Below are 26,022 nucleotides of genomic sequence, written 5' to 3'. Positions count from 1 at the left end.
CTCCATTAATGCCATTAATTTGGCTATAGATAACTTTAATTAAAAGTTATAGATGCTTCAAAATAAAATTACAGTTCAATAAGTCAAAAAAAAAAAAACATGTAAAATAATTGACAGAATCCAATGAAATGACCTACACCATTCAAAAGATAAGCATTCTGACTTTCCAGTAGTATATTTTAAATCATTTGAAGCTAATTACTGTTGTGACAGTGCCACAACATTTAAGAGTGCCGCCACGTCAGTACGCGCAAACGGCGATAGAGGTGCTCCGCAACTCGGCTGAGCACGGGAGCGCCACCTAGCTACGAACGGTGCCGGCCGCATGTCACGGCACGGCAGTCGAATGACCGATACGGAATTGGTAGCATGTAACCAGCTATTGTTTCTATGTTTGTATATCCATGCAACTTATTAGTGATTATAGGTTATAACACTTTTTGGTGACGAGGTTGGATGTTTTTGTTGCTGCGTTGTGGATTTGTGTGTTCGTGTTGGGGCAGACATGGAACAGCTTATTCAAGCACTCATTGAACAGCAAACACAGTTGAACAGCTGACAGCTGCTATTCAGGCGTTGTTGACATCGCTTACTCATCGTCTGTCTTCCTCTTCTCCGCCTCTGTTCCCTCCTTACGACGAGGCCGCTGAAGACTGGGAGGATTATGAGAAGCGTTTGCAGCAACACTTCTTGGCTTTTGGCATTGTCGACGCTCCTATGTGTAAGTCGTTATTTCTATCTTAGATTTCCCCGTGGATCTATCAGCTGCTATCTCAGTTAGCCCCTCTGCGGGAACCTGCCTCTCTGTCCTTCCAAGAAATGTGTGACTTATTGTCTAACTATTACCGAAAAAACACCCACGTTGTTGCCGCCTGCATGACGTTCTACCGATGTCGTAAACAGCCCCATGAATCTTACCGGGCTTGGGCGGCGGAACTACACGGTCTGAGTAGGAAATGTCAGTTTGTCACAGACACTCATCATGAGTCTTATGCTGATTCAATGGTTAGGGATGCTATTCTACGGCTTGCTCCTGATGAAGAAGTTCGGCAACGTGCCTTACAACTGCCAAACCCGTCGTTGTCAGAAGATCTAAGCATCGCTCAATCTTTTGAAGTGTCTCACGCTGCTGGCGCACGAATAGACACATGGTGTGATGTAAGCACTGTACAGTCAACTTTTGACATGGACAATTTGCCTGTTTCCCAGGGGACCGACGATGTGGCGGCGGTTCACTCGTGTCAACAACCTCGTGTTGGGCCGCCACACTCGCAGCAAAAACAGCAACCAAAGAAGCAGGTTCGTTCTGCACTTCCTTCTTGTCCACATTGTTTCATACAGCATGACAAGGCCGCATGTCCAAAACATTGGGCCACGTGTAATTCATGTAGGAAAAAAGGACACATTGCTTCTGTGTGTCAGTCCCCTAAAGTTCCTGTCGATGAGGACGAGACATCGGACATGGATGTTAACTGTGTGCTTTCTCAAACAAATAAGTTGTTTGTTACTGTTCGTGTTCTGGATAAAGACATTCGCATGCAAGTGGACACTGGCTCTGCAGTAACTCTCATTAATTCTCACACATATTTGGAGTTGGGCTCCCCTCCCTTGTCTCCAGTTACGCGAAATCTGAGAACTTATAATAAACAGAAAATTCCTATCGTTGGCCAGTTTGATGCTTCCACTGCCTACAAGTCTGTTGTTCGGCCCCTCATGTTTTATGTGGTGGATCATGCGGGCACTAAAAACCTGTTCGGTTATGATGCTTTCCAGTTGTTTGGGTTCTCCATTGATGATGATGTGCACCTCATATCTGAGGATATTCCGTATCAACAGCTGGATGGATTGTGTTCTGAATTCTCGTCCGTGTTCTCTGCTGGTCTGGGTCGTGCCAAGGATTTTGAAGCCCACATTACTCTTAAACCTACAGCTCGCCCAAAGTTTTTCCGGGCATGCCCTATTCTGGTGGCGTTGCATGCACCTGTCAAGGCTGAGATAGACAGGTTAACAGCTCCAGGGATTCTCCTTCCTGTTACCTCCAGCGAATGGGCATCGCCAATCATGGTGGTTTCTAAACCAAATGGGAGTCTGCGATTGTGTGGTGATTTTAAAGCCACTGTCAATGCTCTGAGCCTCATTGACACTTATCCTCTTCCCCATCCTGAGGAGTTATTTACCAAGCTCGCTGTGGGCCAGTTCTTTTCCAAACTTGACTTATTGGAGGCATACCATCAGTTGCCATTGGATGTGTCTTCCAAGGAATTTCTCGTCATCAACACTCCTTGTGGGTTGTATCAGTACCAGTGGTTACTGTTTGGCGTCGCTAGCGCGCCGGCCATTTTTCAGCGGTTTTTGGAACAGCTCACGGCTTCTGTTCCCGGCTGCATAAACTATCTGGATGACATTGTTGTCATGGGGGCCTCCACTGAGGAGCACCTTTGCAATTTGCGTTCTCTGTTTCGGGTTCTGCATTCGGCTGGGTTGAAGTGCAATCTGCACAAGTCACAGTTCTTCCAACCCTCCATCATGTATCTTGGTTTCCACTTGTCCCGTAAGGGTATACGTCCTCTACGTCAGCATGTTGTGGCCATTACCGCTCTACCCCAGCCGTCTACGGTAAAAGAACTTCAGGCGTTTCTAGGCAAGATTACTTAATATCACAAATTCATTCCATCCATGGCGGCGGTAGCTCATCCTCTGCATCAGCTGTTACACAAAAACGTTCCTTTCTGTTGATCCGATGAGTGTGAGCAGGCTTTTGTCCACCTGAAGGCTCATTTGCAGTTGGCGCCTTGTCTTGCCACATTCCATCCGGGTCAGCACTTGGTTCTGGCAACTGACGCGTCCCAGTATGGCCTAGGGGCTGTTCTCGCCCATCGGTATGAGGATGGGTCGGAACGACCCATCACCTATGCTTCCAAGACCCTCAACGATGCGCAGCGGCATTATTCTCAAATCGAGAAGGAGGCGCTCGCTATCATTTATGCTCTAAAAAAGTTCAGCGTTTTTTTGTATGGTTCTAAGTTTCACCTCATCACCGACCACAAGCTGCTGGTCTCTCTGTTCAGCCCATTGGCGTTGCTTCCGGATAAGGCAGCTCACCGCCTGCAACGTTGGGCCTTATACTTGTCTTGTTTTCACTATGAGATTCACTATCGGCCCATGGCCCAGCACATCAATGCTGATGCGTTGTCGCGTTTGCCGATGGGCCCTGACCCGGTTTTCAATCGAGATGAACTACTCTGTTTCCACATTGATGATGCATAACGTCGTGCAGTTGAGGGTTTTCTGCTTACAGGTTCGCAGGTCGCGTCGGCTACTGCGCAGGACCCGGTCCTGCATCAGGTGATCGGTTTTATTCAATGGGGTTGGCCGGACAGGACCAAGGGCTGGGCATCAGATCCCCTTCGCAACTACCATGCTTTGTGACTTCGTCTGTCTGTTTGTGATGGTGTTGTTCTTCTGGCCACGGATGGCACATCTCCACGGGTCATGGTGCCAGCCTCTCTTCGCAAAGATGTTCTCAAACTGTTGCATGAAGGCTATTGGGGGATTTCTCGGACTAAGTCCCTGGCCCGCAGGCACGTTTATTGGCCTGGTATTGATTCAGACATCGCCCACATGGTTGCTGCGTGTAGTCAGTGTGCTCAACAACTGGCTGCACCGCATACAATGCTCTCTCCGTGGCCTGACCTGGCGCAGCCATGGGAACGGGTGCACGCTGACTTTGCCGGTCCCTTCCTCGGCACTTATTGGCTGCTGTTGATTGACACCTTCTCAAAGTTTCTGTTTGTTGTTTGATGTCCGTCGCCCACCACTGTGGCAATGACACTGGCTTTGTCCAAAATCTTTGCGCTAGAAGGTCTTCCATCCACGATCGTCACGGACAATGGCCCTCAGTTCTCTTCACAGGCCTTCCGTGATTTTTGTACTGGACACGGGATTCATCAAGTTACAGCACTGCCATTCCATCCGCAATCAGATGGGTAGGTCGAGTGCCTTGTCCGCACATTCAAAAGCCAGATGAAAAATTTCCTTAGTGATTTTTCCACAGATTCCTCTGTTGCATTTTCTGAGTTCTTATCGCTTCACGCCTCTGAGTGATCGCAGCCCTGCTGAACTCTTGCATGGCCGCCAACCGCGCACTCTACTGCACCTGCTTCACCCTGTCAGGCCTTGTACTGTGTCCCCTCGTGTGGGAAAATACTTTAGATCTCGCCCTAAATGGATTCCAGGGGTGGTCAAGGCTCTTCGCGGCCACCGGCTTTGTGAAATACGTACGGACGACGGCATGGTTGTTCGCCATTACGACCAGATGCGCCCACGAGTGGTGGCCACACCAGTGCCACCGCCCCTTCCTTTGCCTCCACCAGCCCGAGAAACCAGTCCTGTCACTGCTGTCAATCTCCCGTGCGTGTTGCTGCAGCCGACGTCGCTACCGCTTCCGAGTCCGCCGGAACCGGCCCCAGTCGCGACGCTGCCTTCTCCGGGACCCATCTCGCTGGAGCACACCCCCAGGTCCACGACACCTATGGATGCTGCTCCGGAGTTTTCACCCATCATCTCATCCAGGAGGCACGTTCCATGCACGGGCTTCCATCCTGGACATTTTCGACCGTACTCTCGTGTTTCTCCGCGGGATCTTCTCGGGGCCTCCCAAGAGGCCATGGATGTCTCCGCACTGTCCGTGTCTCCCAGGAAGTGAGTGTTTTTTTTTTTTTTTTCAAGGGGGAAAAGTGTTGTGACAGTGCCATGACATTTAAGAGTGCCGCTACATCAGTACATGCAAACGGCGATAGAGGCGCTCCGCAACTCGGCTGAGCGCGGGAGCACCACCTAGCTATGAATGGCGCCGGCCGCATCTCATGGCACGGCAGTCAAATGACCGATATGGAATTGGTAGCATGTAACCAGCTATTGTTTCTACGTTTGTATATCCATGCAATTTATTAGTGATTAAAGGTTATAACAATTACTTTCTGAAATAATTAAACCTGTAGTTCTGAGACACTACCAATTTTTGTGGCTGATTTTGCCCTAACTATTGTTGGAGTTTGAACTTCAGCTACCTACTTCTATTACTTTAATTTTTCTGTACAGTATGATGTATGGTACTAATTATATAACTCACTAACTAATAATTTCACGAGTTTCAGTATGGTGCCTATACTTGTGAAGAAGGGGATTCAGACTGTGGAAGCATAATAGCATCCATATATTTTTCTAAATTTCTAATAAGTAACATTTTTATAAGCCAAATTTTAGTGAAAGTTTGTAGTTCATTCAAAACAGCCAAATTCAACCTAATCAATTTTCAAAGTATTATGTAGTTTACAAAATAGCGCTTTGTTCTAGTGCCATTTGAGCCACACAGTCTGCACTCTGGCCAGAAAACAGATGCAACATCCAAATTATTCCAATCCATATGTAGCATACAGCAAACCAGTGCTTAACAGTATTGGTTAAAAACAGTCTTGGTTGCTATTTTATTTTTTTATTTTTCAATGACATGTTTCACTTTATTTCGGCATCTTCAGGTTATCTTTTGATGGATGCAAGAGGCACCAAGACCTTCATAACATGTTCCCATTCACAGGATGATGATATGCAGATCTTGGTGCCTCTCGCGTCCATCTAGAAAAGATAACCTGAAGATGCCTAAATAAGGCAAAATGCATCGTTGACAAATAAAAAACTGAAATTGCAACCAACACTGTTTTTAACCAATACCAATAGATGTAACATCTGTATAGGTAGGAATGGGATAGTTCATTGCAGTCAGCTTGGTAGACTTAATTACTCATGAAATGTAACATTCCCAAGTCAGACTTCATGTCCCTTTGTTTGTGTCTTAATAACTTGGTGACATTACTTTCTAATTATTTACTGTTGTGAGTATGTGTCGGATGTGGTTCATGGTGTTAGCTCTTAACAATGACCTAATGGTATAGTGATAATCAACTGCCATCATATACAGTGTTAACTAATGAGACCATATGGCGACTAAGTAAACTTGTATAATTCTGGTGCCTCTTTTCAATCCAAAAGATATTGTGTTATTCTAGTGGAACTGCCCTGCAATTTTACATAATGACTATAATGTTAATTGCCCTTTTGCCACGCTAAACAATTACTAATTATCTTGTTGAGATTAATCCTGCTGCACTAGGATTGTGTAATAAGAAGTATGAATAAGTGCAGTATGTCACTATTCATTTACCTGCATTTAGCAGAACTTGTGAGAATAGAACTGGCGAGAAACACTAAATTTTAACCATATTGAGAATGGTATTGAAAGTAACTGAAATTCTCAGCATACTGTACAGACTATGTTACTGAAGCTACCCTTCTGTAACCAACTGTTTTCAACCAGTTTCAATGATAAAGAGGAGCATGATGAAGAGTAACGTGCAAGCTACTGAGGGCAACAGAGCTGGTAATGTGAATTAGTTATAATGTGAGTGTAAGAATTTCATGATCCTGAAAAATACTTTACAAAATTTATGGGTATCTACTATGAATAATATCTTTACTACTCACTTGTTCTAAACAAATACTTCATTTGCACAGTCCCAGAAAATAATTTCACAAGGTAACTAGGAGTGAAAATATGCAGAATAAGCCAAAAGTGTTGACTCAGATCAACGCAATAGGCAATGCTTCTAATAGCATAACAAAATAAACTGAGCTTGTCAATTAGTTTTATCTAAGTGTTGACTCCATTTCAATTTGTTATTCAGCTGGGCACCAAGGATTTTACACACTGTGCTTCATGCAGTATGTGACTATTGACATCTACTTCTGGTGATAAAACATCATTATTGTTTGTTTGAAATTGTATGAGCCTTATGACAGTATGACTCAAACTGTTAATTATGACTCATTTAACATCATGTTCACCTATCATCTGATCCGTGCCTGTCAGGACTGTGTTTGGTCTCTTCATTCGTATGCTTGTATCATCAGCAAATATTATACATGGAACTCAGGGTAAAAAAGAAAAGCTGAAATGCTTCATTCCATTTTTCAAACGCTCCTTCACAAAAGAAAATGCAGGAGAATTTCTCCAATTTAAGCCTTGTATCACTGAAAAGATGAATGAAACAAATATTAGTGTCACCTGAAATTGTTAAAACTGAAAAAGCTCCAGGGCCCAATTCAGATTCGGATTCCAATGGTATCATCATCAGATTCTATACTGAGTTTGTAGCTGACATAGCCTCTCTTCTGACTTTAATCTATTGCAGATCCCTCAAAAAATAAACTATGCCCAGTTCCTGGAAAAGAGCACAGGTGATACCCATCTACAAGAAGGGTAGTAGAAGTGAGCCGCAAAATTACCACCCAAATCCTTGACACTGATTTGTTGCAGAATGTTAGAACATATTCTGAGCTCAAACATAATGAGATACCTTGAACAGAATGTCCTCCTCAATGCCATCCAGCATTGATTCCAAAAATATCAAGTGTGTCAAACCCGATTAGCAATTTTCTCACATGACATACCGAAAGCTTTGGATACAGACAGTAACATAGATGCAGTATTTCTTGATTTCTGAAAAGCATTTACCTCAGTACCACACCCAAACTTATTGTCTTAAGTTTGATCATATGGGGTACCAAGTGAAATTTGTGACTGGGTTGAGGACTTTCAGTAGTGAGGATGCAGTATTTTATTTTGGATAGAGATTTATCATCAGATGTAGAAGTAACTTCAGGTGTGCACCAGGGAAGGGAGTTGGGACCCTAGCTGTTCATGTTGTACATTAATAACCATTCAGGCAGTATTAATAGTAACCTCAGACTTTTTGCAGATGATGCAGTTATCTATGATGAAGTACTGCCTGAAAGAAGCTCTTGATCAGATCGTGATAAGATTTTTGCACACACAGAGGCATTCAGACAGTCATTCTACTCACACTCCATACATGAATGGAATGGGAAGAAATGTAAAACTGTAAACCTCACAAAGTGAAAAAATAGTAAGCTATAATTATAATTTTAATGAGACACTTTCAGACTCAGCCAACTCTCACAAATACCTGAGTGTAACATCTTCTATGTATGTGAAATGGAATGATCACACAGACTCAGTTGTGGTAAAAGCAGGTGTTAGCCTTTCATTTATCAGTAGAGTACTGGAGAATTTCTATTAGTCTGCAAAGGAGATTGCTTACAAATCACTTATACAACCAGTCCTAGAATATAGCTCAAGTGTATGGGATTCATGCCAAATAGGACAAACAGGGGTATTTAATGTATACAGAGAAGAGCAGCTTGAATTGTCACAGGTTTGTTTGATCCATGGGAGAGTGTCACAGAGATACTGAAGGAACTGTACTGGAAGACTCTGGAAGATAGATGCAAACTCTCCCAAGGAAGTCTATTAACAAAGTTTCAATAACTGACTTTAAATGATGACTCTAGGAATATACTACAATCCACTGTGAATTGCTCACACAGCACACAGGGATCATGAGGATAAGATTAGAAGAATTTCTGCACACACAGAGGCATTCAGACTGTCATTCTTCTTACACTCCATACATGAATGCAATGGGAAGAAACCCTAATATGGTACACTCAGACATAACCTCTGCCATGCATGTCATGGTAGTTTACAGACTAAGATGTAGATGTAGATTTTTGAACTGCCCTTTAAAATCATTGGAGGATTATTATTTATGTAAGCTACAAACAAGAAGGGGCTCTGTACCAATCACTGTGGTGTTACAGATTTTACGGTTTCCCATTGTGGAGATATTTTCATGCTTGGGATACAGTCTGTGAATGAAACCCTCTGTTTTCTGTTATGACTTTAAGGTTTCCATCAACAAAGAAGGTTTCCATTAAAGCCATAAAATTATTGATTAATGTGTATACAGCAGAGTTGTTTTTCCAGCCAGTCTGGTTCGAATTTAAGCACCAAGTATACATAACAGGAAAAGTCATGGGACCTGACAAGGATGGCTTGATTGTCATCAAAGTATTATGCATAAATTGGAAGCAACAACCATGCAGTATACCCAAAAGCACATTATTGCTGCTATAACACTTTAATTTTCTGAGTAAATCTTGTAATCAACACAATAAAAGGTTTTGGCAAAGCTACATGAGTATAGCTCTGTTAGGACTTCATTTATGAGATCTTGTATTCTTTTCTGAGTATAGAGTCCCTTACAAAAGTCAAACTGAGAGGCATTTGACAAGTTTTGCTCAGCTAAATAAATCAGTATGCTATTGTGGTCATAGAAACCATTGACTATCAATTGTATAGCTAAATTATTTCTGATTATTGGGCCTAAAAACAAATTATAGATAAACACAGTGTGTGCACTTACAGTATATTAATTCATCATGTCTTAATCTGACCACAGTGTATTACAATTTTTTGATTGTCCTCATCTAACCTTATCATACCACATTGTATATTAATCCATAACACTTTTGACATCATATCATCTTACATAATCCACATACCACTCTGCTTACTTGTTCTATATCATACTGTACTTGTCATACTGTGAACAATTTACGGAGCAGTAAAGTGTAGCTACAATTGTATTTATAGATATTAGTCCCACTGTCATTGAGACAAGCTTAAATTACTAAACTGAACAATCCTCTACAGCTAACAAAATCTGTGTCAGATGCTATACAGATTTTGCATCTGAGTTACTTACACTCGTAAACACAATATACCATTGTATGCATAATATACAATGGTATACACTGGCTGGAAGAGAGCACAGACCACAAAATTTAGACCTACAACTAAAGTGATAGAAGACAGACAAATCTACACATGTCATGATATTAAGTATCAAATGAAATTTTTGAGTGTGTGGATGACTTATTGGTAGTGAGGATAGCATGTTATGATGGATGAAAAGTCATTGCGGATGTATAAGTAACTTCAGGCATGCCCCAGAGAAGTGTGCTGGGACATCTCCTCTTTATGTTGCATATTAAAAACTTAACAGGCAATTTAGTAGCAACCTCCAACTTAAGCACCTGATGCAGTTATCTGTGATGAAGTACTACTTGAAGAAACCAGCACAAATGTCTTTTCACATCTTCATAAGATATCAAAGTGGTGCGAAGATTAGCTATTCAGTTTAAGACATCAGAACTGTGAAATTGTGAAACTCAAAATCATAAAACCCCATGGCTGGAATATTAGTGAATAACAAATGGAATCAGTCAACTCATCTGGGTCTAACAATTTACGGTGATATGAAATGGAACAAATGGATAGGTTCAGTTGTAGGTAAATCAGTTGGCATACTTTGGTTCACTGATAGGAGTCAAGGAAAATATAGTCAGCTTACAAATGAGATTGCTTCCATAATGCCCTTGTACCCATTCTACAATGTTGCTCAGGTGTGTGGCGCCCATGCCAATGAAGAGACACTGAACATACACAGAGAAGGGTAGTACAAATGGTACCAGATCTGTCTGAGTCATGGGGAAGTAGGCATATCATGCAAATACTAAAAAACCTGTATGAGCTGACATTTGAAGATAAATGCAGCTAACACAAGAAGTCACCTTACAGAGTTTTAAGAGCCAATAATAAGTGAGGAATCTACTATCACAGTAAATCCCCTTACGTACCAATTATCTAATACAGCAACAAAGATAAGGCTAGAGTAAAAGAGAGAGTAAAAAAGGAACTTCAGCAATCAGTCTCCCATGCCCTATATGAGAATGAGAAGAAACTCTGACAGTTGGTACAGTGAGAAGCATCCTCTGCCAGGTGGTTCACAGGGGACTGCCCAGGGTGTAGACATATATATTTATTCTGTTCTACACTAATAAAGAAAAATAAAGATAGAGTAAGACATGTACAATGAGACAAGTATCAAAGAGAAAAGATGGTGACTACTGAGATAGTTCATTTACAAGGGCACAATCAGTTTCTTTTCCCATTCTTCCCAAAAGAAAGCTTGCCCTCTGTTTGTAATGAACTCAATATCAACAGATATAAACCTTAATCTTCTGTCCTTTTTAAGGTTTTTTGCATAACATCCTAAATTTCTCGCTATCTCTTTCATTTTGTACAAGTTTCCAAAGAGTTCAGTTTTTATGTTTCATGTTTTCTTGAGCTCACCAATGTATCTTATTGTCATCTTTCATTTTTATGTGCATTAGCATTCTCAGAAGTATAAATTTTATAAATAATCCTCTCATACAATTAATTAGACTAGTAAATATTATTAAAAGTATTACCAAAAGAAATCCAGCTCCCAAAAAGACAGCTTTCATCTTTGGATGCAAATTATCTGTTGGAAATGTCACTATTATGTTAAAATCTCCAGCCAAATTGTTCCATTCATGAACAATTGTTGAAAGCTGGGTCAGGCCATCTCGGCTAAGAACCTGCAAAACAGAAGAATTTAAGCAAATAATTTGCTGTTTGTCTATAACATCTTCAACAGATTGTGTATGAGTATGTGTGTGATCGAGTGGGCGCACGCGCCCCCACACACACACACACACAGATATATATATATATATATATATATATATATATATATATATATATATATATATATATATATATATATATATATATATATATATATATAGAGGTGTATTAAGTAATATTTACTCGGTGAACTTAGAGAGTGACTACTGAATAATTCAATGTTTCATTGCACACATTATTTTCAGATGGAAATTATTATTAGAAGTTCATAAGGAAATAATCAATAAACAAACAATAAACAACAATAAAAAAAGAAGCTTTTATTAGAAACTCTTGACATCTCTTGAAATATGTAATATTTAAGGGTTGTTTTGTTCATATCTGTCATCAATCATTCCTGCTTGTCATTGTTCCATGATATTTTGTTCTTATTAACTGATCTTTTTTTCTGATAATCATTTGCTTTTAGTTACCTACATTTTTCCATTGGTTACCTTTTCTTTGTCATTGTATGGCAATTTAATTTCATATTTGCTGTCTCTTCTTTATTACAATTAATTTTTCTGCTTGCCAAATTTTGTTCATGTTTGGGAACTGTTTTTCTCCATTGAGAGGTCTTCCTCTGCCTCTTTTCAGTCTTCTTATAAATACAGGCGTTCTAAATGTGGATTTCAGAGGAAAAACTTTAATGTTATTATTGTTTGTGAACTTACATTCATTCCTGCTTCATTGTCCATACATCTTGTTGAGGAGAACAGAATGTGGCAAGACAAAGAATAACAAATCACAAGGAAATCATAGAAACAAAATCTGTATTAACAATAAACTGTAACGTTACTGAGTAATGCTTTTCTTTTTTATGCCACATAAATTTAATCCCGTAGGCCTGAATTAGAAAGAGGGCTGTTACTTCAGAAAAAGATGCTTTCTTCTTGATTAATCTAGATTGCTGCTATTTATCTGCTATTGGTAGTTTAATATTTACTGACTACATTCTTCTCCAATTATCATTTTATCATTTTATCATGATCTGTAAATATTGAGTCTCTCTTACAGTACATTACTACTTATCCTGCAGTGTTACTGATAAAGGTTTCTGCCAGCCATGTAGGTAATAGGTCTCTGGGAACATTGTGAGCTGCAAGAAGTTGAACTGTCTCTGACATTCAAGGGATAGGATCTTTGGAGGAGAAAAATCAGAGACTAGCAGTGCGTCCTTGTCATTCTAATGGTGTGGAATCTCTGAAAATTCAGTGTGATATGGCAGTGGTTCTAACATGCCTTGATACCCTACTTCCATACTGGTGATGCTGCATTTCCCTCTGAATACATGACATATCAGCATTTGATAATATTCAGTCAGATTGCACAGTGTGGCTGACACACTTTGTAACTATCACCACAGTGGTTCTGGCTTACATCAGAAACAATGTTGTTTTTATGCTAATCACATCACAAAAAACAGAGAGTGCTGTTGATCTCCACAATGATCGCACAGACAGCCATGTGTCAACTATAACTCCCAGTATGGACCTCTTATTAGACAACAAGGTGAATACACCAACAGACAGTGCTCCAAATCAGTTCAATAAACATGTATTAAACATTGCTCCTTCCATCACCTCCATGCCATGTATTGGATATGAGCACCCACACTCCATACTGACATGACCTGTTGCATTGAATAAATAATCAGCAGCCATGTGCACTGGCCCATGACCACCTGTGGTGCTTATCCTTACTGCATTTATTTATAACAAATGGGTCACCTTCCAACTGTACTCATTACAATGGACCCACCCCACCACTATAAACACTGGGGCCATGGGACAACAATCCTCCAGGTTAGTACAAGGCAATGCACGGTGTTGACAAACAGTGCTTCCATTATCCCGACCTTCTGCTCCATAGCATTCATGCACATTCTTGAAGACAGTACAGTGCACCACACTGTTATGACAGAAAGTCAACCCAGATATTACAAACAATTCTGCGTCTGTCCAGCAGATCTGCAGATCGTGAAGAATGCTCTTGATTAACTGCTCAAGATAGGAATCATGTGACCATTAGGCAGTCAGTAGGCCGCCATGATCAAACTTGTCCTGAAAAGAAATGGTACCATGAGGCTCTTTTGGGATTACAGGGTTCTTAGTTCAAGGGAAATTTCTGATTGTTACCAGATTCCTAACATTCAAGATTTTACTCATACACTTCTGGGGGCCACAGCATTCACTCTAATTGACTGTAAACAGACACACCTGCAGATCCCAGTGCCCTCAGATGATGTGAAAACTGCCATTATTAGCCCCTTCAATTACCATTATATGCCTTATGGCCTGAAGAAAGCAGCCCTAATGTGGCAGTGACTCATTGATGGACCCTTCTTCTGCCTCCCCCACTGCTACATGCATTTAGATTATATTTCAACCTATTGCAATAACCTCAAAGCCCTCTAGTTTATTTAGAGCAGGTCAAGGAGGGGGGGGGGGGGGGGCGGCAGTTTACCATTAATGAAGCTAAATATCTACTTAAATAACCTAAGGTCACATTCCTGGGCCATACCCTGAATGCGGGTTGCATCCACACCATGGTGGAATGTGATTATAAGAGAAAGAATCTATCTCTACCACAGGCATACCACAACTTATGCCATTTCCTCAGGACCCTAAACTTTTACTGCTGCAATTTACCACAAGCAGCTGCTTCAGTCACCAATGACAGACACACTGCCCAGAAAGGTCAAACATGGTAAAAAAAAAGGGTTTAATGGATAGTAGCAGTACAGACCCTGGAACAATCACTAGTTAATGCTATCACCATATCCTGTCCCAATCTAAATGTGTGACATGTGACTTGTCGTTTCGACAGATGCTAGCAATACTGCGGAGGGGGGCTGTCCTGTGTCAAATCCTCAACAATGTACTGCAGGCGTCTAGATTCTTCTCCAGAAAGCTCATGCCACCCTAGTCTGAGTGGTCTGCCATTAACTGCAAGCTGCCCAAGTTCTATGTTTTGATCAAACATTTTTGAGAGGACATAAAAGTGCACAATGTAATGGTTTATACTGACTGTTTGTGGACACAATCAAAATCAGCCTATGCGATTTCCACTTACTAGACCTCATTTTGCAGTACAATACTGATATCTACCATGTTAAAGTGGCAGACCACACGATTGCACATTACTTCTCTTAGATCAGTACAATTTTGTTACAATACGGCTATGAAATTAGGGCTATATGGCAAGTCAATGATCCTTCCATTGACAAAATCATTGCAAATCAGATGATTTATCTTTGAGTCAAACACTGAACCTTAACCAATAGTGAGCTAACACTGTTGGGTGATGTATCCCAGGATAGAATACGCCCAGTTGTGCCATACAATTATTGATGGGGAGTGTTAAACACTACCCAACTTGAGCCACCCAGGAAACAGAACACACCTAGTCACAGACATGATGCTGGGCACAAGTCTGCCTAGGCTGCCAATGAAGCAAAAGCAGCTGACACAACCAGTCACATCCCAGACACTTACTAGTACCAAAAGTACATTTCAAACAAGTAAATATGAGTATTATTGAACCTCTTCTTCAGTTGGAATGCTTCTGTTACCTGTTTTTGGCAAGTAACAGAAGATCAAGATGGGTTGAGGCAGTACCTATGAGCACTATTACAGTGGAAACAACAGTGTGTCCATTTGTAGAAATGTGGATTATGCAATTCAGAATCCCAGAACATATCACCATGGACCAAGGCCAGCCATTTGAGTTCTCCCTCTTCACTGCCCTGTGCTTCCTGTGCAGTATCAATTGCACATGCACCACATCTCATCGCCACCAAAGAAACAGGCTGGTTGAGAGGTGGCTCAGGACTATGAAGGTGGCTCTGATGTGGCATGGTAGGTTCCTGGTTTGAGGCACTGCCATGGATACTCCTTAGCATTTAGGTCCCATGCAGCAAAAATCTATCGCTTCCTATAGATTTTTGCACAGCCTATATGCTATGCTGCTGCCAATATTTACAGACTGAGTTCACACGCATGCATGTGCTGCCACCATCACCACACATGCAGCCAGAAACCTTGATTTATGAGCACCTTCACCAGTGTGAGTTCTAAATGATATTTAATGACACCATACATCTAGTTCACCGGTCATCTCATAAAGGGCCTAACAAATTGCTGTCCTGTGGCAAATAACATTTCAACATGCTAGTGTACGGCACAGCAACAACAGTGTTATTGGCTCAAACCTGTCTGGGTTCTACAGGATGACTACACTACGCCCCTTGCAGACATCAGACCACAAGATTCCAGCACAGATAAGCAGGCTATGCCAGTACTGACAACCTCATCCCTGGTGCCAGTACCACCTAGTCTGCCATTCATGGAGCTGTCAATGCCATCTGCTGCACTGGGTGTTGCCCCTGAATCACCACATCAGATGGTCAACTCAACACCTCATACTCACCTGTACACTCTTTACTAACACAACCTCTCCCCGCTCTGTGCCAGACAATGAATACCTACATATGCCCCAGATACCTCAAACAAGCTCACCATCATAATTTGGCAGCCATCTGACACACAACTCAATGAGAAATGGTTCAAATGTGTCTTGCTCATGCACAAGCCAAGGCACAGTTGGTCTGGCAATCTCACCCATCATTCAATGTTGGTACAACCCTCAGTGCTCTGTAGTCTCCATGAGGAGCTTGTGACGAAGCAAGCTGGGATCTCTTTACTTCCTTTCTTGTTTTGCCATCTGCCTCCTTAAATTCACTTTTTTATTTTTGACTAATTACTATTAACATAAGTGAATACAATCTGCATCTTCATAAAAGAGAAAGCCTGGCTCTCAGTCAGTTTTGTGTATGTCATCAATTTCCTAATTTGACTATTCCTAGTTAATATCTTTTGTTATAAGGTGAAATCACTAATTTTTTCATGAATTAAATTATATTGTTAACCTACAAACAAACATAAAGTCTGTAATAATTACAGACATTTGGAAGAACTACTAGGATTCTTACAGTTTTTATTTGGCTCTTTTTGAAAACATATTAGCAAAATCAGCCCTTAATTAATTCCAAAATAATTACCAATTTTGTCAAAAGTAGTGTTTGTATAACTATATCTGTTAATTTCATCATCTAAACAAATAATTTGGCCTAATCTTTTTGGTAGAAGAAACTATTATGAAGAAGGAACGTTTTGATAGATACAGTTAATTGAATGAGTTACGTTTTGATTGTAATTTCTGTAACTTAAACATTAACCAATGTATAGGCTCAGTACCTATTAATGTGAGGATATATAAAGACCCAAATTTTGGTACTACCTGTTAGTCCATATCTGATTTTCAGACAAGAAACCTATATTGGTTCGACCAACAACAATGCATCAACTTAACCATGAAATAAGTGTAACACAAATACACTGTGTGCTAAAATAATAGCAGTGTCTGTTCAGTACTGTTATATGTACCATATTATTCTGCAAGAACTGTAGGTTTTTACTGTTCATAGATGTTCAATGGTAAACTATTGTAGCAGTATGCTGATGTTTGGTTGCAAATTATTAATGAGGCTTATCAAAAGTTAACCAATAGTGAACTGGCCATATCAACAGTATAATATTGTAGGGTGAAAATAATGATTTGTGAAATGCAACTGTGCAACTGTAGGCTACATCATTTACAGTAGTCAGTGTTGAACTTCCACACCCCATTTTTCAGCCAGTATAACAAGGTATCTCGTCAACACTGAAGACTATCAACAAAGAACAATAAAGCAAGCAAATGCCTCAAGCTCAGTGGAAATATAAAGAGCTTTGAGAGGTCAGAACTTCTCTGATGTCCCAGTAAGAGGGTCTTTGTAGGAGAAAATGCAGAGACTAGCAATGAAATTTTGACACTGTAAAGGTAGAAGCTCTGTAAATTCACTCTAGGCAATAAAATGATTCATGCATAACCAATTCATACATCATTCAGTTGTGGTTCTAGTATGCCTTAGTATCATACTTACACAGGCTTACACCATAAAATTCCTGAATTTAAAAATTCAAGTAATTTATGGGAAGAGTGGCTCATGAGGAATGCTTCTAATTTTCTTTTGAACTGATTTAAATTCCCAATTCTTTGTTTACATCATAACTTGTTGAATGTCTTCATGCTATAATATGTAACTCATATCTGAATAAATTCAGGGGGCTAAAAATTTTAGCAATAGTAGCATTACTAAATGGAGAGTATCATGAGCACAATACAAGAAGAAGGAATGACTATCATACAGAAAGAAGTAGGCTAACATTAACAGACAAAGAACCTGTACTTGCTGGGTACATACTGTACAACAGTTTATTGCAATGTACAAACATGATAGAAAGTATGTCTCTTTTTAAAAGAAAATTAAAAAGATGCCTGATCAGTATGTGCCCTTACAGTGTTCAAGAATATCTTGATATAAAAAATTAAATAGTGTGTCAATATACATTGCAAAGGAAACTGTAACAAATGTAAAACTGTGTATAAAGTAGCTTCAAATATGTAAGATATATGAAACAATAATTTGAGGCAAAACACTGATGCTGTTATCCTTTACTTTTTCTGTTTTTCTTAGCAATGCTGAGTGCAGACCAACAACTTACAGAGAAATGAACTATATTATCATTGTGTCTTCTGTTCCAGCGATGATGACAACCTATAATTGGAGTTGAATTTTTTAAAGAGGACAGTGAGGGCAAATGGCTATGATAGTTTTCCAACCAACAGGACTTTTAGGTGAAATATTAATCACACTAATAACAATGATGAGGAACAGCCTTTGCACTCCATTAGTTACCATTATTTCTGGGGTCACTGACCGCATAAGCAGAATTCTAAAGCAAAATGGTATCTAGATATTTTTCTTTAGTCAAAAAAAAAAAAAAAAAAAAAAAAAAAAAAAAAAAAAAAAAAAAAATATATATATATATATATATATATATATATATGGATGCACCTGAGTGCCTCCACAATATAGACATCTATCAAGTCACATGTGGCTGTGCCAAAGAGTATACAAGCGAAATGGGAAGAACTGTTAAAGAACACAGTAAGGAACATGTATGGCACACAAGGCTACAACAAAGTGTAAAATCGGTTGTAGCAGAACATCATGAGAACTGCGGTCCTGACATCGATTTTAATAATGTATGTGTGCTGACTAAGGAAACCACCATTTACAGAAGAAAGGTCTGAGAAGTGGCTGAAATTTCCAAGAACACATGTAATTTCAATAGATAGGATGGCTATAGGCTTCCAGTGTCATGCCTCCCCACCATCAAGGAAGTAAATATGCGGCTGCGGTGTGAGAGCAATACAAACAATGCAACTCAAATTCACCTCGGTGTACAGTAATATTTTGTGTAAACATTCTCCTTCTCTTGCTCTGTCCATTTTGCATCTAGCCGATGATGATGACTAACCAATAGCAGCAGGAGGAATTTCAACCAGTAAGCCTTCTCCAGTGTAAGTGTGGAATAGTGCCTGTCTATGCAATGACGATGGGCCACCGATAGTATCCACAAGAGTTTAGCCTAGTATCCACAAGAGTTTAGCCAATAACACCCCTTCTTCTGCACCATGTTGAGAATATTAGACTATGATGATGACCCAACAATGGTTGTTGTTGTTGTTGTCTTCAGTCCTGAGACTGGTTTGATGCAGCTCTCCATGCTACTCTATCCTGTGCAAGCTTCTTCATCTCCCAGTACTTACTGCAACCTACATCCTTCTGACTCTGCTTACTGTATTCATCTCTGGGTCTCCCTCTACGGTTTTTACCCACCACGCTGCCCTCCAATGCTAAATTTGTGATCCCTTGATGCCTCAGAACATGTCCTACCAACCGATCCCTTCTTGTCAAGTTGTGCCACAAACACCTCTTCTCCCCAATTCTATTCAATACCTCCTCATTACTTACGTGATCTACCCATCTTATCTTCAGCATTCTTCTGTAGCACCACATTTCAAAAGCTTCTATTCTCTTCTTGTCCAAACTATTTATCGTCCATGTTTCACTTCCATACATGGCTACACTCCATACAAATACTTTCAGAAACGACTTCCTGACACTTAAATCTATACTCGATGTTAACAAATTTCTCTTCTTCAGAAACGCTTTCCTTGCCATTCCCAGTCTACATTTTATATCCTCTCTACTTCGACCATCATCAGTTATTTTTCTCCCCAAATAGCAAAACTCCTTTACTACTTTAAGTGTCTCATTTCCTAATCTAATCCCCTCAGCATCACCCGATTTAATTTGACTACATTCCATTATCCTCATTTTGCTTTTGTTGATGTTCATCTTATATGCTCCTTTCAAGACACTGTCCATTCCGTTCAACTGCTCTTCCAAGTCCTTTGCTGTCTCTGACAGAATTACAATGTCATCGGCGAACCTCAAAGTTTTTACTTCTTCTCCATGAATTTTAATACCTACTCCGAATTTTTCCTTTGTTTCCTTTACTGCTCGCTCAATATACAGATTGAATAACATCGGGGAGAGGCTACAACCCTGTCTCACTCCTTTCCCAACAACTGCTTCCCTTTCATGCCCCTCGACTCTTATAACTGCCATCTGGTTTCTGTACAAATTGTAAATAGCCTTTCGCTCCCTGTATTTTACCCCTGCCACCTTCAGAATTTGAAAGAGAGTATTCCAGTTAACGTTGTCCAAAGCTTTCTCTAAGTCTGCAAATGCTAGAAACGTAGGTTTGCCTTTTCTTAATCTTTCTTCTAAGATAAGTCGTAAGGTTAGTATTGCCTCACGTGTTCCAACATTTCTACGGAATCCAAACTGATCTTCCCCGAGGTCCGCTTCTACCAGTTTTTCCATTCGTCTGTAAAGAATTCGCGTTAGTATTTTGCAGCTGTGACTTATTAAACTGATAGTTTGGTAATTTTCACATCTGTCAACACCTGCTTTCTTTGGGATTGGAATTATTATATTCTTCTTGAAGTCTGAGGGTATTTCACCTGTCTCATACATCTTGCTCACCAGATGGTAGAGTTTTGTCAGGGCTGGCTCTCACAATTCTGTCAATAGTTCTAATGGAATGTTGTCTACTCCCAGGGCCTTGTTTCGACTCAGGTATTTCAGTGCTCTGTCAAACTCTTCACGCAGTATCTTGTCTCCCATTTCATCTTCATCTACATCCTCTTCAATTTCCATAATATTGTCCTCAAGTATATCGCCCTTGTATAGACCCTCTATATACTCCTTCCACCTTTCTGCTTTCCCTTCTTTGCTTAGAACTGGGTTTCCATCAAAGCTCTTGATATTCATGCAAGCGGCTCTCTTTTCTCCAAAGGTCTCTCTAATTTTCCTGTAGGCAGTATCTTACCCCTAGTGCGATAAGCATCTACATCCTTACATTTGTCCTCTAGCCATCCCTGCTTAGCCATTTTGTACTTCCTGTCAATCTCATTTTTGAGACGTTTGTGTTCCTTTTGGCCTGCTTCATTTACTGCGTTTTTATATTTTCTCCTTTCATCAATTAAATTCAATATTTCTTCTGTTACACTGACCATCATCATTAATCCGTTGGGCGGATTCAATCCGGCACCGGCACACCTACCCAAGTCCAGGAAGCAGCGCATTTAGTGCTCACAGCCTCCCTGGCGGGTTTGAACTGACCTCTCAATTATGTCCCATAAATGTTCAGTGGGATTAATTTGGGTGAACTGACTGTCCAAAACATTTTTCAAATTTTCCAGAATGTTCTTCAAACCAGTCATGTACAAATGTGGCCCTGTGACATGATGCATTATTATCCATAAGAATTCCATAATTGTTTGGGTCCATAAAGTCTATGCATGCCTCCAAATGGTCTCCAAGTCACTGAACATAACCATTTACAGTCAATGACACGATCTTTTGCACCAAAGGATCCAGTCCATTCCATGTGATCTCAGCCCAGACCATTATGGAGCCACCATTAACTCACACAGTGACTTGTTGACAACTTGGTTCCATGGATTTGTGGGGCCTATGCTAGACTTAAGACATTTGATCAGGCCATGGTTATCTAAGGTCCGACTGATATGGTCATGAGCCTAGGGGAGCTGCTATAGACAAAGTTGTGCAAAGTCACTCATCTCAGTAATCTGCTGCCATAGACCAATAATGTCAAATTTTACTGTGCTGTCATAACAGATGTGTTCGTCACACATCCAACTTTGGTTTCTGTGGTTATTTCATGCAATGTTAATTGTCTGTTAGCACTGATAACTCTATGCAAATGCTTCTGCTCTTGGTCATTAAGTAAAAATTATCAGCCACTGAGTACTCTATGGTGTGAAGTAATTGCTGAAATTCAGTATTCTTGGCACACTCTTGACACAGTGAATCTCAGAATATTGAATTCCCTATCAATTTATGAAATAGAATGCCCATGCATCTAGCTCCCACTTTCATTCTATGTTGAAACATTTTAATTCCCATCATGTGGTCATAACCACGTCAGAAACCTTTTCACATGAATCATCTGAGTACTAATGACACCTCCACCACTGCACTGCCCTTTTATACTTCTGTACTACCACCATATGTTTATGTGCATATCATTATCCCATTGAAATTTGTCACCTAAGTGTGAATTTACAACAGTGCTTCAGTACTTTGGTTGCTGTATTGCCCATGCCAATAGCAATTTTTGTTTTTATTTGTCTTATCATTTTTTCAGTCTCATCTGTTAATTAAATACAGTACATACATCTGATTAATTTTGTTCTGTAATGATATTTGTAGAAGGACCCTGTAGAACTGGTCTGATTGCATTCTGTCAGTAAGTGGTTGTTGAAGATGTGGACAACTATTTCATGTTCATCTACCGTGCTGCCATTATGACATACTTTGTATCATATGTAGTTTTACCAGTCTGCCTTTCACAAACTCTCAAAGTGTTTAATTTTCTTGTTTTAACTGTCAATTTCAAGTTTAATGAACATGCTATGAGATTTTCAAAACATGTTTATTATGTTGCTGCTCTTGTGGGAAAATCAGAATAAAAGACCTCATTGCATTGTCAGAATCGGCCCAATCATTAATACAGGAAAGAAAATTTGTATTAAAATCACAAAGCATGATTATTTCTTTGGTTTTTGAGAACAGATAAGTCAACAGTGAGTCTGCTTGCTTGAAGAATATACTCAGCTTTCCTGAGGGAGATCTATAAGGAGAAATCACATAAAAAGGCAGTACAATGCAAAAAGGCCTCAAAATGTTGATCAATACAATAACTGTTCCTTAAAATAATTTCTACAAGCTGAACAGTCATCTTTCACACAGTATCTGTACTACTCACTTCTGTTGACTGAACACTTCACTTAACACATGTACACTGAACCAAAGATATATGGAAATATGTGACATAAGCCAATGCTCTTTTCCTTAAGTGAGCACAATGAGAGGTGTTTTTAAGGGCAAAACATGCTGAACAGATCTTCCTTCATTTTAAGATTACAAAAATATAACTGATAGGTAATTAACATGTTCTGCTCAGTTAAATGACTCAATTTTCTTTCATAGTCTGCTTCCTCAAATACTTTTCAGAATATTGCCAAAGTGTGTGGGACCCATACCAGATAGGACTAACAGGGGATTGTTGAATGTATACAGAAAAGGGCAGTACAAATAGTCACAGGTTTGTCTGACCCATGAGAGAGTGTCACAGAGATGCTGATGTAACTGAACTGGCAGACTCTTGAAGATAGGCAGATGCTGAAGTAACTGAACTGGCAGACTCTTGAAGATAGGCATAAACTATCTTGACGAAACCTAAGACTTACAAAGTCTCAAGATCAGGTTTTCAATGATGGTTGTATGAATATACTAGAACCCTATGTAATGCTAATATAGGGATCATGAGTAGGTGAATACATTAATTACAGCATCCTAAGAGGCATTTAAACTATCATTCCTCTCATGCTCCATAGGTGAATAGAGCAGGTTGAAAATCTAACAACTGGTACAATGGGATGTAACCTCTTCCATGCGCTTCACAGTGGTTTACAGAGGATAAATGTAGATGTTGCTATTGACATAAACCTTTCCAGGAGATAGTAGCAACACCTGGTAAAGAGTGACCATTAGTCAGACACATGTATAAGGCACATAGTATCTGTGAACCTGCTGTCCATGTGTGGAATGGAAAAGACAAGTGATCTATCGCAACTGGATCAAGGGCATATTGTGATGGCCCACTGGTTTGGCATACGCACTTCAGAAAATCCATGACTTGTCAGGAGTTCAAGGAGTGCTGTGGTGACTGTCTTCAATATGTGGTGAAAACAAGGTGAAATCATGTCCAGACATTGGGCAGTTGAGTGGCCACACTTCATTTCACATGTTGGACATCTTAGGCTGGGCAGACCAGTAAAATAGCACAGGCAGGTAACTGTGGTAGAACTAACATCAGACTTTAATGATGGGCAGAGAATAACACACAGTGCATCAACACTCCTAGCGATGGGCCTCCACAGTGGTCAATTCATGCATGTGACAAAGTTGACAGCATAGCATCAGCAACTACAACTGAAGTGCACACATGACCATCAACTCTGGATGTTGATGCAGTGGTAGAGCATTGCATGGTCTTGTAAATCCTAATACTTTCTTCAGGGGAACAGCTCCTGGACACTTGTACCATGGGATGGGGTCAAGCCGCTGGTGGCTCTACTATGCTCTGGGGAAGATTCACATGGGCATCCATGGGTCTAGTGGAGTTTGTGCAAGACACATGAAGGTCAAGGAGTATTGTAGACTTTTTGCAACCACATATACTCCTTCACGTTGATCATGTTTCCCAACAGTAGTGGCATTTTTCAACAAGATAATCAGCCATGTCACAAGGCCAGAATTGTTATGGAGTGAGTGGTTCAAGAAACATAGTGGCAAGTTCCAATTGATGTGCTCACCCCCCCCCCCCCCCCCCCCCCCCCAATTTTCCAGATGTGCACCCGATTGAACACATCTAAGATGTGATTGAACATGGTATCAGAACTCGTCGCTCCTCCCTGGGATTTACAGGAATTATGTGACTTGTGTGTGTGCAGATGCCATGCTAACTCCCTCCAATGACCTACCAAGGCCTATTGCTTCCATGCTATAATGCATTGCCACTGTCATACGTACCAGAGGTGGACATGCCAGCTAATGGCAGGTGGTCATAACGTTCTAGCTGATCAGTGTATGGCTCAAGTTATAAAATGATTTCAAAGGTACTGAGAGCTAAAGAGTAACTCTATTTGCTCAGCACAAGATTTTAATATTTTAGAAGAAATGTCACCTCATGCAGCACAATTACTATGTTTTACCCGATGAATTTTGTAATTTTCTTAGGGGTACTATTTTTTAAACTAGTGCCTATTGGTAGCATATGCAAGGTCTGCTGAAGAAAATATAATGTATATGTTTTGGGTTGTGTATTAGTAGAACTAATCACAATTACTTTGAATTTGTTGAAAGATACTAAATACTCTTTTGTGGGAATGCAAGTGGTGTAGATATCCTTCCTGCAAATACCTGTTATTAAAAATATTTCTAATATTAATCCTAGGGATTCATGACAACCACTATTCAGGGATCTAACTTTTAACTATTCAATGTATTTACATTTATCAACTGTTTACTTATAACATTCCAGAATTATTGGTAGAAAACCATTTGCAACATATGTAACATACAACAACAAAAAATATAATTTCATGTTACTCTCTCATCTTCCTCCCAGAATTCTCAGTACATGGCTATGAAAAGATACTGTATAATAAATTAAAAGTGAGAAACTTTCACAGTGTAGTACAGGTTTACTGCACAGAAAATTATGTGAGATCCTTGTGTGAAAAAAAGTTATTTTGAAATAATGATAGAGATTTATTTGTACAGTAGTGTAATAAACTTTTATTGAAAATTCTAACTTAACCTGCAGCAGACATACCAATGTTCATAACATGAGCAGGCATGCAGGATAGTTTTACACATATGAATAATATCTGTCTATCACCAACGTAAAGCAAAAGCGAGCAAAATCGTAGTTCAACCTTAGTTTAACTAAACAATATTAAAATTAATGTACTTAATTGTTTAATTAAACAATCCTGAAATAAATTTTCATAATATAAATCTGTTGCCACAGCAGGTGTTACCTCACAGTAATGAACCACAAAAAGCATCAGACAGTGCAGTTGCATCAGATCGCAGTTGACCAGTTATTCTATTACTCATTATCTCATAAACAACTGTAAAAATTGTGGGACTGTGCAGCTAGCTCATAACGTGGGTCATTTTCTTACATGGATTGTAAATTTTTTTGGACCTAGCTCACTGTTTGTTTTATGTTTCAGCTGCTCACTTGGAGGTGTGACAATCTGCTTTATTGCTATGTTAGCTGATGCAATACTGAAGGAATAGATATGTGTTTGCCACTGTGAAACAACAATGGAATTTGTGTTTGGTGCACTTTTGTGCATCCTTGCTCGAGGGCTAAGATTAATTTTAGGTTTATTTAACATGCTGTGCATCTCTCAGTTATATCACCTATATT

General features: G+C 39.9%; 1 protein-coding gene across 1 annotated transcript in view; it reads right to left on the bottom strand.

Moving 5' to 3' along the window:
• The window catches only part of LOC126446721 (phospholipid scramblase 2-like), a 150,848-nt gene that overhangs the window by 14,692 nt on the left and 110,134 nt on the right, over positions 1 to 26,022 (bottom strand). The window contains exon 9 of the mRNA XM_050090985.1: positions 11,233 to 11,382. Within this exon, the coding sequence (XP_049946942.1) occupies positions 11,233 to 11,382 (150 nt within the window). The remainder of the gene's footprint in view (positions 1 to 11,232; positions 11,383 to 26,022) is intronic.

This window comes from Schistocerca serialis, chromosome 1, assembly GCF_023864345.2.
Source record: "Schistocerca serialis cubense isolate TAMUIC-IGC-003099 chromosome 1, iqSchSeri2.2, whole genome shotgun sequence".
NCBI classification, from domain to species: domain Eukaryota; kingdom Metazoa; phylum Arthropoda; class Insecta; order Orthoptera; family Acrididae; genus Schistocerca; species Schistocerca serialis.
The sequence above is the reverse complement of the archived record's forward strand: the minus strand, read 5'-3'. Positions and strand labels throughout refer to the sequence as shown.